Here is a 14,653-nt window from a genome sequence, read left to right on the forward strand (position 1 = left end):
AAGTGGCTACCCTGGGTAAAATATGATCTTACTATTATTGATTTTATATGCTGCATTTGTAGGAAATAAATGAATTTGATTGAATTGTTTATTTTTATAGATGAAAGCATCCGGAGGTTCATCATCTCGTAAGTGGTGTAAAAGAAGAGGATTGGAGGAGCAGAGGTTCTATGAAATGTCTAAACTCAAGAGGCAATTCAAAGAATTATTGGATGTAAGACTTTTCAATTTTAAGATGATTTCAATGTGTTTTTTGACAAGTTTGTTTTCACTGAGATTAAAATCTTTTTTTGCAGAATACTTTCTGGATATGATTTTTTACATTGACAGTTCAGTTCTCTTCAAGTTCATTATTTTTTTATTCAATTGAAATTGCATTATTGCATATTGTGTTCAGAATGAAATGAAAACAAAGATATGCCAATTCATATAAAACATTATAGGTACATTCCCTGTAAGACAAAATTGTTCATATATTGGTTGTGCTCTTTGTACACAAAGACAAAAGCATGGAAAACATATAGGGGCAGGGTCGGAATTACACGGGGGCGACGGCCGAATTTGCCCCCATGACAGCCCAAATCGCCCCTAAAAATTCTCAAAACACAATGCATTGGAGCGACTATTTATTTCAGAATCACCCCAATAAAATACCATCGACAATGTAAAAAATACTTCACATATAATTACTTTCTCCGGCGGCGGAGCAAGCGCATCTTTTATATCGCCCTTGCCAGCTTTAAGTTGAACGGTCGATGCAATATCCGAACCTTCCGTAACACCGGAAGCTTCGCGATTATAAATAAACACGCAATGCAATATGGGATGCGGAGTACGCATAGTCTTTAGCACGGGTTTTTAGAATTGTTGACGCACTTGTCGCATGGCTTATATACATGTACATGTAAGCGTGCACGATTAGACTGCACAGCTGGTAACGAGACCACGTGCATCGTACGGTACATGTATATTATGTGTACTAGGCATGCACAGAATTGTATGCGATCAGCTGGTGATTGTGACAGCGCTGATTATCGACATCGTCGAGTCGGAGTGCGAGATGGATAAGTTTCTAATTCGAGTTCAACCTGGCTCTGCCAAACAGCCAGAGCCAGCGCCAGAAGCATCTCCGAATCGAGATACTATTGAGAAGGATAAGCAAAAAAAAAAACAGAAAAAGAAACAGTAGGCCTACTGTACAGACTACAGAGACAATCGACAATAAAGTCTTGGACTTGGGGCCTCGATTGGCTCGAATTTGAAGTGTGTGAAGCTGAAGGCGACAGCGTACCTACGGGGGGCAGTCTGCCCCCCCCCCCCCCCCCCCGACGAGTCACAACCCATGCACTTTTTTTTTTTTTTTTTTTTGCTTTTTGCTTTTTGGTACGAAATCCTATATTTGTGGTTGAAGACTTTTTTTTTGCTTGTCACATTTTTGGGGGGACAAATTTTCCCCCCTGTCCTGTGAAAAATCCTAGGTTCGCCACTGCTCTGGTGGGATCACTGTTGTTTATTGTAAGGCCTGTAGCCTACAGTAATTACAGTTAAACATGTTCTGAGCTTTTAGGCATCACATTGAGTCTCGGAATGTCAAAAGGTAAAAAAAAGTAGCCCCATGAATTAGAAAATAGCCCCAAGATATTCAGTGGTAGCCCCAATGTAAAAAAAAAGTAGCCCCTAAAAAAAAATAATTAATTCCTACCCTGTATAGGGACCACAGATGTTGCCTGTTTGTTTTTTAAATGAGTTTTATTTATGAAATTTACCTTATTCAGGATGCCATTGACTTTTTCACCTGCAGGACAATGGATATCAACTTCTATTTTTAACAGAATTTATAATTTTTAGTTCTGAAATTACTGAAATGTAGAAGACTATGGTTTAAACTCTTGTAAATTTGAATGGTTGAAAATTAAGATATCTGAAAAGATCATAATTTTGGTTGTGAATCTGTTTTAGACCAACAATCTTCTTGGTGTCAAAGATGAGAAGCGTGAATTCTCCAGTCTTGAGAGACAATCTAGGAATCGAGAGAGAAAGAGATTAAAAGAGCTGAAGAGGAAGACACAGAATGCTACAAAAAGAAGAAAATTACTCAAACTTGAACGTGAGGTAAGTTATAACATCTCTCTCTCTCAATTATGATTCAAGATTTGCTATAAAGTAATCTTTTCACATTAAGATTACTTGACTTACAGAGAGTTTATTTGCTTAGAAATTCCACATACAATATATCTCTGACTTCCTATATGTGAGACTTTTTCTGGAATTATTTGTGTTTTCTAGTTCTTTATAATGCACTTAAAGGGATGGTCTGGGCTGAAAATAGTTATATCTGAAGGAAAAATGAAGGAGGTTAGATGTACAAAAAGATTTATTATTGCATGTATTCGCCCTGAGAAGCAAACTCTACTATTTCTTATACTGAATTCAAAACCAGCCATTTTCTTATGACAGGGATTTTTGTGACTTTAAATTCATGCAAAACGTAAGTTTAATGTTAAACCCAGGAGCTCGTGTCTCCTTAAGCCTGGTTTGATGGATGCTGTAATATAGTGCTTACAAATTCAAATTTAAATGCCATTTTAAGTCCTATCTAAATTTTGTGAATTAGGGCTTTCTTGCGATAGAGTGCTTGTTTTCTGGATAGGCAGGATATACTTGTGTAACTACAGAATTGCATTGCCTATGGCAAGCATTGAGTGGGCATACGTAATGTATTCTGGGGTCCGTAACACAAAGATTAGCGATCAATCACTACATCGATAGACCAATCAAGATCAATGTTTCATGCGCAGTTGGTTCAAAGTGCCGGCTAAGAACCAATCAGAAGTGTTCTTTCATATTTGCTATTCATCGCCAAGCTTTGTGTTACCGGCCCCTGGACATGGTTTCTAAATGAGAGCATTGCAGTAGTTCATATGTTTATTTTACAAAAAAAATAATATATATCATTTTGTTCAACCATTTTTGTTCTGGTAGCTTTTGTTAATCAATGCCTTTGCTGATGTGTATATGTTATATTAATCAATACGAATAATGCAATCTTCATGAATTTCAGGATGTTGATGTGAGTGATGAAGATGAAGAGAGTGATGATGATGCTTCCAAGCTTGCAGATATCCAATTCAAACTTTCCCATGATGTCACAGAAATGGAGGTAAGAATGTCTATGCATTCTCCATGCATAAAAAATGAAAATTTATTTAATATTTCATTATATACGGGGCAAACATCACAAGCTGAGAACTTAATAGAAAATGTCAAAATCTCTTCATTTTTTGAGGGGTTTTGTCAAACCTCTCTGTTTCTGCTTTTATTATAACCGATTAATCCCCAGGGTGAACTTCTGGTTCAAATTATCTTTCACAAAGTTTATTGTCTTCATTTGATGTAGGCCAAGTCTAACATGAATCGCAGTCTTCTGAACCGTGAGATCAACCTACTGAAGGTGATACTGTGCTCTGGACTATATCCTCAACTGGCTATTGCTGATGACTGTAACTCATACAGAAAGGAATCTGATCAGGTCTTCCATACAAAGGTATGTAAACCCATTGGTTCCATATATTTTGTATCTAAATAAGTGTTAGGTACCGCAAAATCGTAAAATAGATTTAAAAACGGACATACTGAAGCTTTTCGACATGCAAAATTGCATGAATGACTAAAACGCTAGAGTAAAACAATATATAGTAGAACCGAATCTAGACAATGGACGCTAAATGGAGTTTCACTCATTTGCGCATGCTCGAGGCAGCCTATATCCAGCTAACAGACCCAGTTCTGTGCCGCCAGAAGGAGTTTGCAAGAATCCTTGCTTCATTTTAGATGCTTCGCTTCAATATACGGCTGGTACCAAGCCTAACTTGTTTACTTGACAGCCAATCATGGCTCGCCATTTAGCGTCCATTTACTATTTTACTATTTTGTATCTCTTGAAAGGTATTTAAAAACTTTCTATTCCCTTTTGATGTTTTGACTGTCTTTTCACACAGGCTAAGCCATTTGTTGTACTTCACCCCACTGGAATATTCGCTAATAACCCTGATTTACTGGAACCTCCGGATGGGGATACGCTACCAGAAGAAACAACCGGGAAGAGAGGAGTGTTGAGTGCTAAACATCAACTCCTTTCATATGTGTAAGTTTAGATTCTGATAATATCAATCCTCTGGATGGACAAATAAATTGATTTTTCCATTTATATCATTGTCAGAAATTAAAAAAAAACTGTTTTTGATGAATACAATGAGTACATGTACCTGTCTTGCAAACTACTATTTATTATACCCCGCCAACAAAGTTTGAAGGGGGTATATAGGAATCAGCGTATGGTTGATCCGATGCAAATTTTGCGCATCAAACTACTTCCTAAGTTTTTAACCAATTCTCATGAAACCTGGAACATATGTTGGTGTTGGGGTGAAGATGTGCAAGACACATTTTTCACATGTGTTGGAAATCGTGTTGCCATGGTATCAGTATATTTTTGCAAAAATAAAGTAAAAATCTTGCAGTTCAAACTACTCCCTCAGTTTTTCACCACTTCTCATGAAATTTGGCACATGCATTGGTAATGATGTAAAGATGCGCGCGACATACTTTTTGTGTGTGTCAAAGATCATGTTGCCATGGTAACAGCATATTAAATGGCAAAAATTGGATTAAAAACTTTGCAGTTTTAATTATTTCATCAATTTTCAACCCATGAAATTTGGCTCACACATCGGTTTTCAGGTAAAGATGTGCGAGACGCATATTTTGTGTGTGTATCGGAATTCGTGTTGTCATGGTAACAGCATATTTTTTGTCAAAAATTAGGCAAAAATCTTGCGGTTTAAACTACTTCATCAATTTTTAACCAGTTCTCAAGAAATTTTGCTCACACATAGGTCTTGGGTTAGAGATGGGCAAGACATTTTTTTTTCCGTGTTGGAAACTTTTGTCATGGTAACAGCGTAGAGCAGGGTATTAATCACCTTCAGTGATAGTTCAAGTTAAAAATGATGTAAATCTGGATAATAAAATATGAAAATATATAAGACTAGAGGGTAAGAATATCATCACTTACTTGCTTATATATTCCACACTAGTTAATTGATTTTATCATTTTTAGGTCTTTATTAGAAACCAACAAGCCCTACTTGATGAATACAATGAGAGTACCTGCCTTGCAAACCATGTTACTCTACGCCAGGAGTCTGGATACAAACCAGCATTGTACAAGGTATTTACTTTTTTTTTTGTTAACTAACACATACCATTCAACCCTTACAAACCAGATGTGTTGTGGCTCAGTGGATGAGTCTCTTGACTTTGAAGCAAAAGGACTGTGGTTCAAATCCCACTACAACACTTGCGTCCCTCTGCCCTCTCCACCCAGGTATGTTAAATGGGTACCTGGTAGGAAGATTCCTTGAGCGCCCATTCAGGGTAGCAGTTGATGATAGTATGCAGCGCTATATAAATGTTAGAGGTTGCATAATATTATTACTCACAATAACACACGCACACATATTGTTATATTGCTCCAAGTCACAATTTCATGGGGTATTATGTTTCGTTCAGTAATCAAGGTAATCTTTGGGAGTGCAGGGGAAAATGGATCATTGTAGTTGTATACAAATGGAGAGGTTTAATGTAAGAATATCTGAATTTCTGCTTTGCTGATTCATCCTTTATAAAATTATATCATAATCTGTGTGCTGGTTGAATAATTTTGAAGAATCTTGGAATGAGTAATCCGATAACACTGATCAATACTTTCATTTTAAATATCACATTTGGCAAGTAGCTAGAATTCTGGTGTAAAGTATGAAGTATGAAATATCATTTGATGTTTTTGACCAGGCTGATTGTAGATGAATGGCTAGAATTCTGTTTTGCTGATTCCCAGGCTGCAGAAGACATTCTACCGGTAGTCCTTCATCTTAGAGCTACCTGGATGAAAGTTCTGGAAATGAGGTTAAAAGGTAAGAATAATGATGATGATGAGGAGGATGATGATGATGATGATGAGGATGATGATGATGATGGTGATGGTGATGATGGTGATGATGATAGATGATGATGGTGATTATAGTGGTGATGATGATGGTGATGGTGATGGTGATGATGATGATGATCATGATGATGATCATGATGATAATGGTGATGATGATCATGATGATGATGATGGTGATGGTGATGATGATGGTGATCATGATCATGATCATGATGATGATGATGATGATGGTGATGATCATGATGGTGATGGTGATTGTAATGATGATGGTGATGATGATTGTAATGATGGTGATGATGATGATGGTGATGGTGATGATGATAGTAATGATGATTATTGCAATCGTGAATGTGATGATATGCTGCGTTATATGTTACATATATAAAATTTATACAATTTTCATTTCTTTTCTTCCAGAATCTCAATTTACCAACAATTTTGGTGCAACAAATTTGAAGGTCATTCACCTTGAGCGTCTGTTAGCCAGGAAGCTTGCCGAATATCTGTCCAGTCACGTTGAATACACAATGAGAAAACTCAGTGGAACTGATCTCCAACACCTGTACATTGGACCATCAGGTACGTTTTCATTGATATTCTCACCATCACCATATTCCAAAAGTGGCAAATAGATAGAGGGAGAAGAGAATTAAAGAGTAGAAAGAAAGGACAGAAGAGGATAGGCAAATAATAGGGAAAAGGCGAGGAGGGAGAGGAAGGGAAAGAGGAGGAGAGGGATGGGAAGAGAGAATGGGAGGGGTAACGATGAAAGAGAAAAAGGGGAGGAGATAGAGGAGGTGGTTATGGAAGAGGAAAAAAGAAGAAGGAAGATATGTGAGGGATGAAAAGGATTGAAGTGGGAAGGGAGAGAAGAGTTAGAAGAGGAAGAGAATGCATAGGAAAATAGATAGGGAGAGGAAAAAAGGGAGGGAGAAAAGAGAAAGGATAAAAAAAATGAGTACTAGAGAAGAGGAGGAGAAAGAGTTAACCCTAAAAGGACTGGGCTATTTGAGATGTATTGAGGACTGGGGGGGCATGATGGCCCCCCCTTCTGATCTCGGCCGCCTTTCGCTCTATCGCGCGGAAATTGCCACGCCCTTTCTTTACCATATAAACTACAAGCTAGTATTAGAAAAAATTCTGAAAATAATTATTTTTTATTTGTTATGAATAAAATGTGCAAATTTATTAATGAAAAACATTATTTGCATATTTAACACCCAATATCACTTAAAATTTTCTTCTTTTTTTTTGCAGATGTAATCTTATGTCAAGGTTTCCACAAAGAAAAATCGCAAAAGCCAATTTTTTCCTTATGTATCTTTGTTTTTAGAATTTCTTATGTATTTCCCTGTTTTTTCATCTTTTGTTTTTCATTGATTTTTTCAATGGAAATTATTACAGACCATTTAACAACTAAATGAAACCCTAAATTAATGAAGCAGACAAATTAGAACGAAAAATAATCACCCTTTTATTAATTTCATCTCCCATAGACTTTGTACACAAAGTATAAAAATGAGCCATTTTCGGCATGACATTGTCTCGTAAAAGATCATGTGACTTGGCGATGCTATATACCCGTATGTTGCGAATTTGGTCTCTAAAGTTGCGTGAGACTTCAAAGAAAAAATCATAAAATTTTGTGTCGCTATCTTTTTGCGTTTCGGAAATATCGCGTGAAGCGTCGAGGGGGGTCATCATGGCCCCCCCCCCCCCAATCCTTTTAGGGTTAAGGCTAAAAAAATGTAATAGGTGGCAAAGAAGAAGAGGAAGAAAATGATAACAATTGGATACTGGTATTGTTATATTAATCTCATTTAAAAGAAAATGGATATTTTAGAAATAGTTAAAGAATTTCATGTACTTCAATTCAGATATAAACTCAATATGTAATTAACCAGTATCCTTTGGTCCTTTTTTTATCAATATAGTTTCTGTATACCGTAAGTAACGGTGTATTAACCGCACCTTTTTCTCGGCGGGATATAAGCAAAAGTCTGGGGTGCGGTTTATCCACGGTGACGGGTCTGAGCCCGTCCGCGTAACCCCTGCCGAACATGTAAGAAGTCTGCCAGTTCACAACACATCGAGTGGCCGGGCGCGCGGGCGTAGCCGCCCAGGGCAATGTCGTTTAGAGGGGTATGAGCCGCGGGTAATGGGAAGCGATTATTACGATCTTAATCATATAGTGTCCATAACAAATGCACCCACCTTCATGACACTAATTTCGACTTTATTCTCGATTCAAAGCAGCGAAGTTCCCTGGCTAAGTTCAAAGAGACGCCAAGCATTCTCGGTAATAATTGTCACAGCTGAGCAAGAGCCGAGAGCTAGCTTGCGTTGAATATTGGGTTTTAGTGCGACTTAAGCTGGCGCTATTCATTTTACCCCCTCAAAGTCCCGTTTCGCGCCAGCTTATTTTTTTCTTTCCTGTTTGCTTTTCATAAGATACCATGTACACCGTGCACCACGTATGAGAGAGACGGCACAAAGCCGTAAAACAAGACTGGAAAAAATGCCAATTTCTTTGTTTCTTGAACCTTCCTGTAATCCCGTATCCAAAATTCATGCTAAGCCATCGAATGCTAGACAAATTCTGAAAGTGATTGTGAGGTTGTGATGCAAGAAATGTGAAAGACACAGTTCACAATTTGATAAGATGTACTGGTAGTGGTACCGTGTCGAAGTTTGCAATGTACATGTACAAGAACGGCAGTGCTGTGTGTGTGTACACTGTGACTGTGAGGTGAGTGAGTGTGTAAGTGGCCAATGTTGTCGGGACCTTTCTTTCTTGCTAACATTTGTAGATAAATTGATCAAGAACAGCAGATTTCCGCATACCGGTAATCTCTTTGAATACTTTGAAATCTTTAACTTAGTTTTTGTTTCTTCGTACCTCAAATATGCATGTAAATGTGAGAAGGATTTTTTTTAGTCCAAAGTTGGGGGTGCGGTTAATACACGGGTGCGGTTAATACACCGTTACTTACGGTATGTTTGAGATGTTGTTCTGGTGTGATGAGCAGAATGTTTTTATTATAAGTAGTATCATTGTGTTTTCAAAGTCAATACCTTCTATTTTATCTCTTTTAACAGGTGGTGTGATTAACAGTTCTGATGATGAATTCTTCAGTACATTCAGCAAAGATTCAGAACCTCATCCAACCAAAGGAGGATGGAAAGTAACTGACTTCATGACGTATGGCTGGTAAGACATGTATAAAAGCTTTGCTTAAAGTTCAATCATTATATTAGATGGCTCAGAATGGAATACCAGAAATATTCCAAGCGTTCGGGCAAATACGAATCATAGATGAATGGAATATTGGCTCTAACGAGGGGAATATTTTTGGTATTCCATGAAATAAAGCCATTCAATGTAATTATTATCATGATTCCCACCCCCCCCAAAAAAAAAAAAATAAATAAATAAATAAATAAAGAGGGAGAAATTTGATTGAACTAGTCTTGTTCCTTAACATTATGGCATCATTACTTCATAAAATCAAATTTGGTCGGTGACATGTGACTTACATTATGACGTAATTGAGTGTCATTGTGCTTTATGCATTTCTTTACAATTAAACACAACTGCTTTAGGGTACATGCATGACTATAAACTAGTAATGAAATAGAATAGTGACATGCACTTCAGGAGGAGGGGATATAACAAAAATAAAGATAGGGCTTTACAGTTGTAATTATATGAACAAATTTTTAATATACTAATGATGCCCAGAAGTGATTGCATTTATAGGTCTTGTGAGCATGTGGTTACTATGGAAACAAGTCTTAACCCTTAACCCACAAGGCTTCTCCTTGTGTGTTTCCATAGTTACCACATGCTCACTAGTCCCCCGATACACACACAATTTGGCAAAAAAATAATGTTTTTTGCATCCATTCATGAGTAATTAAAGTTTAAAAGACCCTTTCTGAGAAATTGTTAGCATGGATTTACCAAATTTATGCCTTCTAGATACATGTATACCTTACTTCATAATTTGTGAGCGTATGCCTTACTACACTCAGACTGCCAGATACACACTCGGCTAGGGCTAGTGGCCCTAGAGCCTAGCTGGGGCACTCAGCCAGCCTCCCAGGTCTGGTAGCCTGTGCAATTGTAATACCATCGGCTAGCTAGTTGGTAGTGATATACAGCTGTACGCAAAGCCTGTAATGTTAGTTTGGTTGTCTTCAGTTACTGGTACTTACTTAATGGTACTAACTTTCCTTTACGGATTACTGGGTCTAATCTCAAATAGAATAGCGAGAATCAGCAAAAAAATGTATTCAAGGGGTCTACAAAGTAGATCTATGGTTTCCATCAAATTAGTAATTTTAAGAATATGTTGCGAATACTGCACATCAGTTTTCATTTGCAATGACATCACAATGACCTACTTGCGCAATATCGTCCCGAACATGTGATCTCGATCATCAGCCAGGAAAGTTAAATGCGTAACGATTGACAAATTAGATTGCAGGGATTTCGATACCCTTTTTATGATAAGCTCTGGTTTGACTTATTGGCTCATGTGACACTCGAACCATTCATAAATCTCTAGAAATAACAAAGTGGTATTTTTCACCATTAAAATGTAGATACATTACAAAACAGATTTTGATATTTGTAGCCTCCCATGATTTTAGCAGAGTTACAGGTAAACCTTGGCCCAAGTTAGTCTGAATACAGACCAATTTGCCTTAAAGGTAAATGCTAGTTTTGGTAACGATATCAAAATGAGTTCGTACAGAATCCAATGAAATGACCACCAAAGTGTCTGTTTGTATAAATAAAACGCATGTGCCAAAGGATTCTGGAAGAAATTGTGTAATTGCTGAGAAATCAGCAAATAAGCACAGGATTCGGGTAGAGCGTCGGGCCCGACGCTCAAGGCAAAAATTATACACTGTCCCACGTGCGCTTATCTGTGTTGGGGAAGTTCAGTCTGAACATTTTTCAGCGTAGATTTCAAGATTTCACAAAGTTCAGTTTATGTAACTGTACCAGATCTAGATCCTCGATGATAATACTGACAATTAAGCCTGGTTTTACAGACTTTCTCATGAAATCAGTGTTTACTGCAACTACTGGAATTTCTCCTTAAATAAATATATTTCAATATCCCTTTAGTTTGATAGAGGATGCATCAAACCTCGATAGCAGCTATACATCGGTGCTAAGGAAACATTGGACATGCCCTACGTGTGAACGAGGTCTTGTTGTGACTTTGATGGAGCGGTTACAGCACGAAGCAGATTGCTCTGCTGGTATTGTTGAAGGTATGTTAACTGTAGTGAGAAAGGTAAATCAGGGCCCCGTCTTACAAAGAGTTGCAATTGATCCAATCAATCGTAACTCTATGGAAATCCATCACTGTCATAATTTTTACTACAGAAAATTTGCACAATGTCCTGTGTAAACACAGAGAAGCATAGTGAATTTTCAAGAAAACAATGAATGCATGAATTATACATCATAGGTAGAAAATATTTTGAACAAACATTCATAATAGATGTTGACGTTGCTGGCCGTCCATAGTTGCGATCGGTCAGATCAATCGCAACTCCTGGTAAGATGGGGCCCAGAGAATCATAACATTGACAAGTTAACAGTAACTATGATAAACAACCAGAGACCTGTGTTTCTCAGTCAATTAAAACCAAAGATTTCACTTATATTTTCACTCCAGAACCGGTAACTTGCTTGAAATGCCCCCCCCCCCTCCCTCGATCCAATCTAATCCAGAACATCATTGCACAATAGTTACAATAGTTATTTATAAGTATAATTTTGTGAGTCAGTGGTAATTCTAGTCCTTGATTAAAGTTCTCAATTTTCTAAATGTAAATTCAGTGTTCTTAACATGAAATGTGTGTTCTTAGGTGACATGTACAAAACGTTTTCAGTGATTAGAAATAAAAAATGAGAATAATGACTTCGCAAGTTTAGTTTTATGTGTTGCCCAATTTCTTTGAAAATACTGATTTTCAGCATTGAAGGTACTGAATTATTCTTGTTCAGGTTTGCAGCTCTGATCATTGGATACCTGAAAATCAGTGACATAACTAGTATTTTATAATTGTTAACATATTCCAGCAGTGATGATCATTGCATTGTTTTTGTTGTTTTTCTAATTTAGAATTTGATCAATTTTATGAATTTGTGTTTTTCAGATTCCACCAAGTCAGTTGAGCTTGGTTCCCCGTCAAGTACACAAAAGCAAGGAATGGAATCTCTCAGAAGGCTGTATGAATGTTCCATGTGTAAGGAGACATTTTCATTCACATCCTCTGAAATCATCAAACACAAGAGGGCTCATCTCAAAGAAAAATCTGGGAAGCCAGACTGAAAATGCCATCTGTGCTCTTTTTGATGGGTTATACTTACAATGATAAACAGTAGCTGGATTTACTTAGCACCTTTTCCAGAGGATAGCCAGCTGTCATTATCCTGGCTTTAGCTGGAGCTGTCGCTTCATCAATAACACTCTGTGCATTCAAGGAATAAATCCTGCCGGGCAACCATTAACCTTACCCGGGTTGAGTGCAACACAATTTACTTGCTGAAGGCAAACAAGTCCTGCCTTTCGGTATGTGGTATCGAGGAACAAGTCTACGTTAGTCTGGTAGGAGTAATGCCATGTCAGTACTAAAACATTTTTCTGAATTATTGTTACTTGGGGAGATCTCTGCAAGAAGAATCACTGAAGCAGGTACATCTTGTATGGAGCATTATTGTGCTCAGCCATTATGAATTCTGATACCATACAAGATATTTGTCTCCAAACATCTTCCTTACCATTATAATTATCATCACCATCATGCATGTAATTATCACCATCATGTTTGTCAGTATTGTCATCTACACCACCATTCCACTATCATCACTATTAACATCATCATCACCACCTTCATTCCCTTCACTATCATCATCATCACCATCATCACCATCATCATCACCATCATCATCACCATCATCATCACCATCATCACCATCATCACCATCATCATCACCATCATCATCATCATCATCATCACCATCATCACAATCATCATCCATCATCATCATCTATCATCATCACCACTATCATCATCACCATCATCATTACCATCATCACTATCATCATCCATCATCACCATCATCATCATCACCATCATCACCATCATCATCATCACCATCATCATCACCATCATCACTATCATCATCCATCATCACCATCATCATCATCACCATCATCACCATCACCATCATCATCATCATCACTATCACCATCATCACCACTATCATCATCATCATCACCACTATCATCATCTATCATCATCACCATCATCTATCATCATCACCACCATCATTTATCATCATCATCACCACCATCATCTATCATCATAATCATCATCTATCATCATAATCATCTATCATCATTACCTCCACCACCACCATCATCACCATATCATTACTGCACCGAGATTAGTTTACTTCTGTATCCAATTTGAGAAAAATTTTATAAATGATTTTAATGCCTAAAATTATTTAAGTGTATAGCCAATGCGATTGCTTGCAACAAGTTACCAAGCAATCACATTGCAGGCCAGCGCACACATTGCTACAGCTCTTCAATATGCTGCATCTCCATGGCACCTCCTCTTACACATATGTTATCTGCTCTGCAGCAGCGCAGCAAATTGGTCATGATGCCATTTTCTAGGACAGAGGTGATTGGCTCAAATAATCAAAATCGTACAAGAATCGCTAGAAAATTTGACGTCAAATTTTCTGAGATTTGGTGTGCGATTCTTCTGCAGCAAATCGGATCGCAGTTGCAATGCGTTGCAGGTTGGCGTACACTCTGTGATTTTGTTGCATCTTAGCGCAATCGTGTCGCATAGTGTGCGCTGGACGTATCATTTTAAGTAGTTACAAAACATGTCCATTACCAGTTGATAAAGTAAAATGAATACCACTCTAGCCATAAACTTGTTATCATAACAATTTTATTGAACACAAAGAACACATATGAAATAGACAGTAAAATACAACAAAACATCAAGAAAAATGCAAATGTATACACATTTATATTTCTTTGCCAATGTGGATATATATTTCTTTGCCAGTATGGATATATGTTTCTATAAGTGCAATAAATGTGAATTGAAAATGCAATAATATAGCTTTGTTCTTATTTGCATGCTTGTCTAAATTTGAGTCTATTCAATATTTCAGTTAGTTGTAAGACATTATACAGATAAAGATGAATATAGCATTATGGAGTGTGTTTTCTTCATTAATTGTACAAATAATACATCCTATCATATTTCTATCAGAAAAAAAGGAAGACGTCATTTATCCTATAATTTTTTATAAAGGTAGGTATGAGGGAATAGATACACCTGAGTAGGTAAAGGAAAAGACATTTGCTTAAAACCCAAAGGATCAAAAATAGTTTTTAAAAATCTCATCATAGCTTATGATAATGTAAAAACTGTTTTAAATATAAAAGTAGGGGAGGGCAAAAGGCAAGAGCAAATGACTTGACCTGAAGAAATAGATCTTTAATGAAGGAGATAAAGACAGAATCATGATTTAAAATTAAACATGTAACAATAAACAGTGAATTCATATTACATCAAATATTTCAC

At 37.0% G+C, this 14,653-nt stretch overlaps 1 protein-coding gene across 2 annotated transcripts in view; it reads left to right on the forward strand.

Moving 5' to 3' along the window:
• Positions 1–14,183, forward strand: part of LOC129272746 (probable ATP-dependent RNA helicase DHX34) — a 40,876-nt gene extending 26,693 nt beyond the window's left edge. Inside the window, exons 18-28 of one of the 2 annotated variants that reach the window (XM_064107560.1) lie at positions 101–214; positions 1,960–2,112; positions 3,062–3,160; positions 3,398–3,544; positions 3,999–4,144; positions 5,120–5,230; positions 5,854–5,975; positions 6,425–6,586; positions 9,107–9,218; positions 11,148–11,296; positions 12,191–14,183. In XM_064107560.1, coding sequence (XP_063963630.1) covers positions 101–214; positions 1,960–2,112; positions 3,062–3,160; positions 3,398–3,544; positions 3,999–4,144; positions 5,120–5,230; positions 5,854–5,975; positions 6,425–6,586; positions 9,107–9,218; positions 11,148–11,296; positions 12,191–12,366 — 1,491 coding nt within the window. In that variant the 3' untranslated portion in view covers positions 12,367–14,183. The remainder of the gene's footprint in view (positions 1–100; positions 215–1,959; positions 2,113–3,061; positions 3,161–3,397; positions 3,545–3,998; positions 4,145–5,119; positions 5,231–5,853; positions 5,976–6,424; positions 6,587–9,106; positions 9,219–11,147; positions 11,297–12,190) is intronic. The other variant, XM_064107561.1, reaches the window with a different exon arrangement.
• The last annotated feature ends 470 nt before the right edge of the window (positions 14,184–14,653 follow it).

Source organism: Lytechinus pictus, chromosome 12 (genome assembly GCF_037042905.1).
Source record: "Lytechinus pictus isolate F3 Inbred chromosome 12, Lp3.0, whole genome shotgun sequence".
Lineage (NCBI taxonomy): Eukaryota > Metazoa > Echinodermata > Echinoidea > Temnopleuroida > Toxopneustidae > Lytechinus > Lytechinus pictus.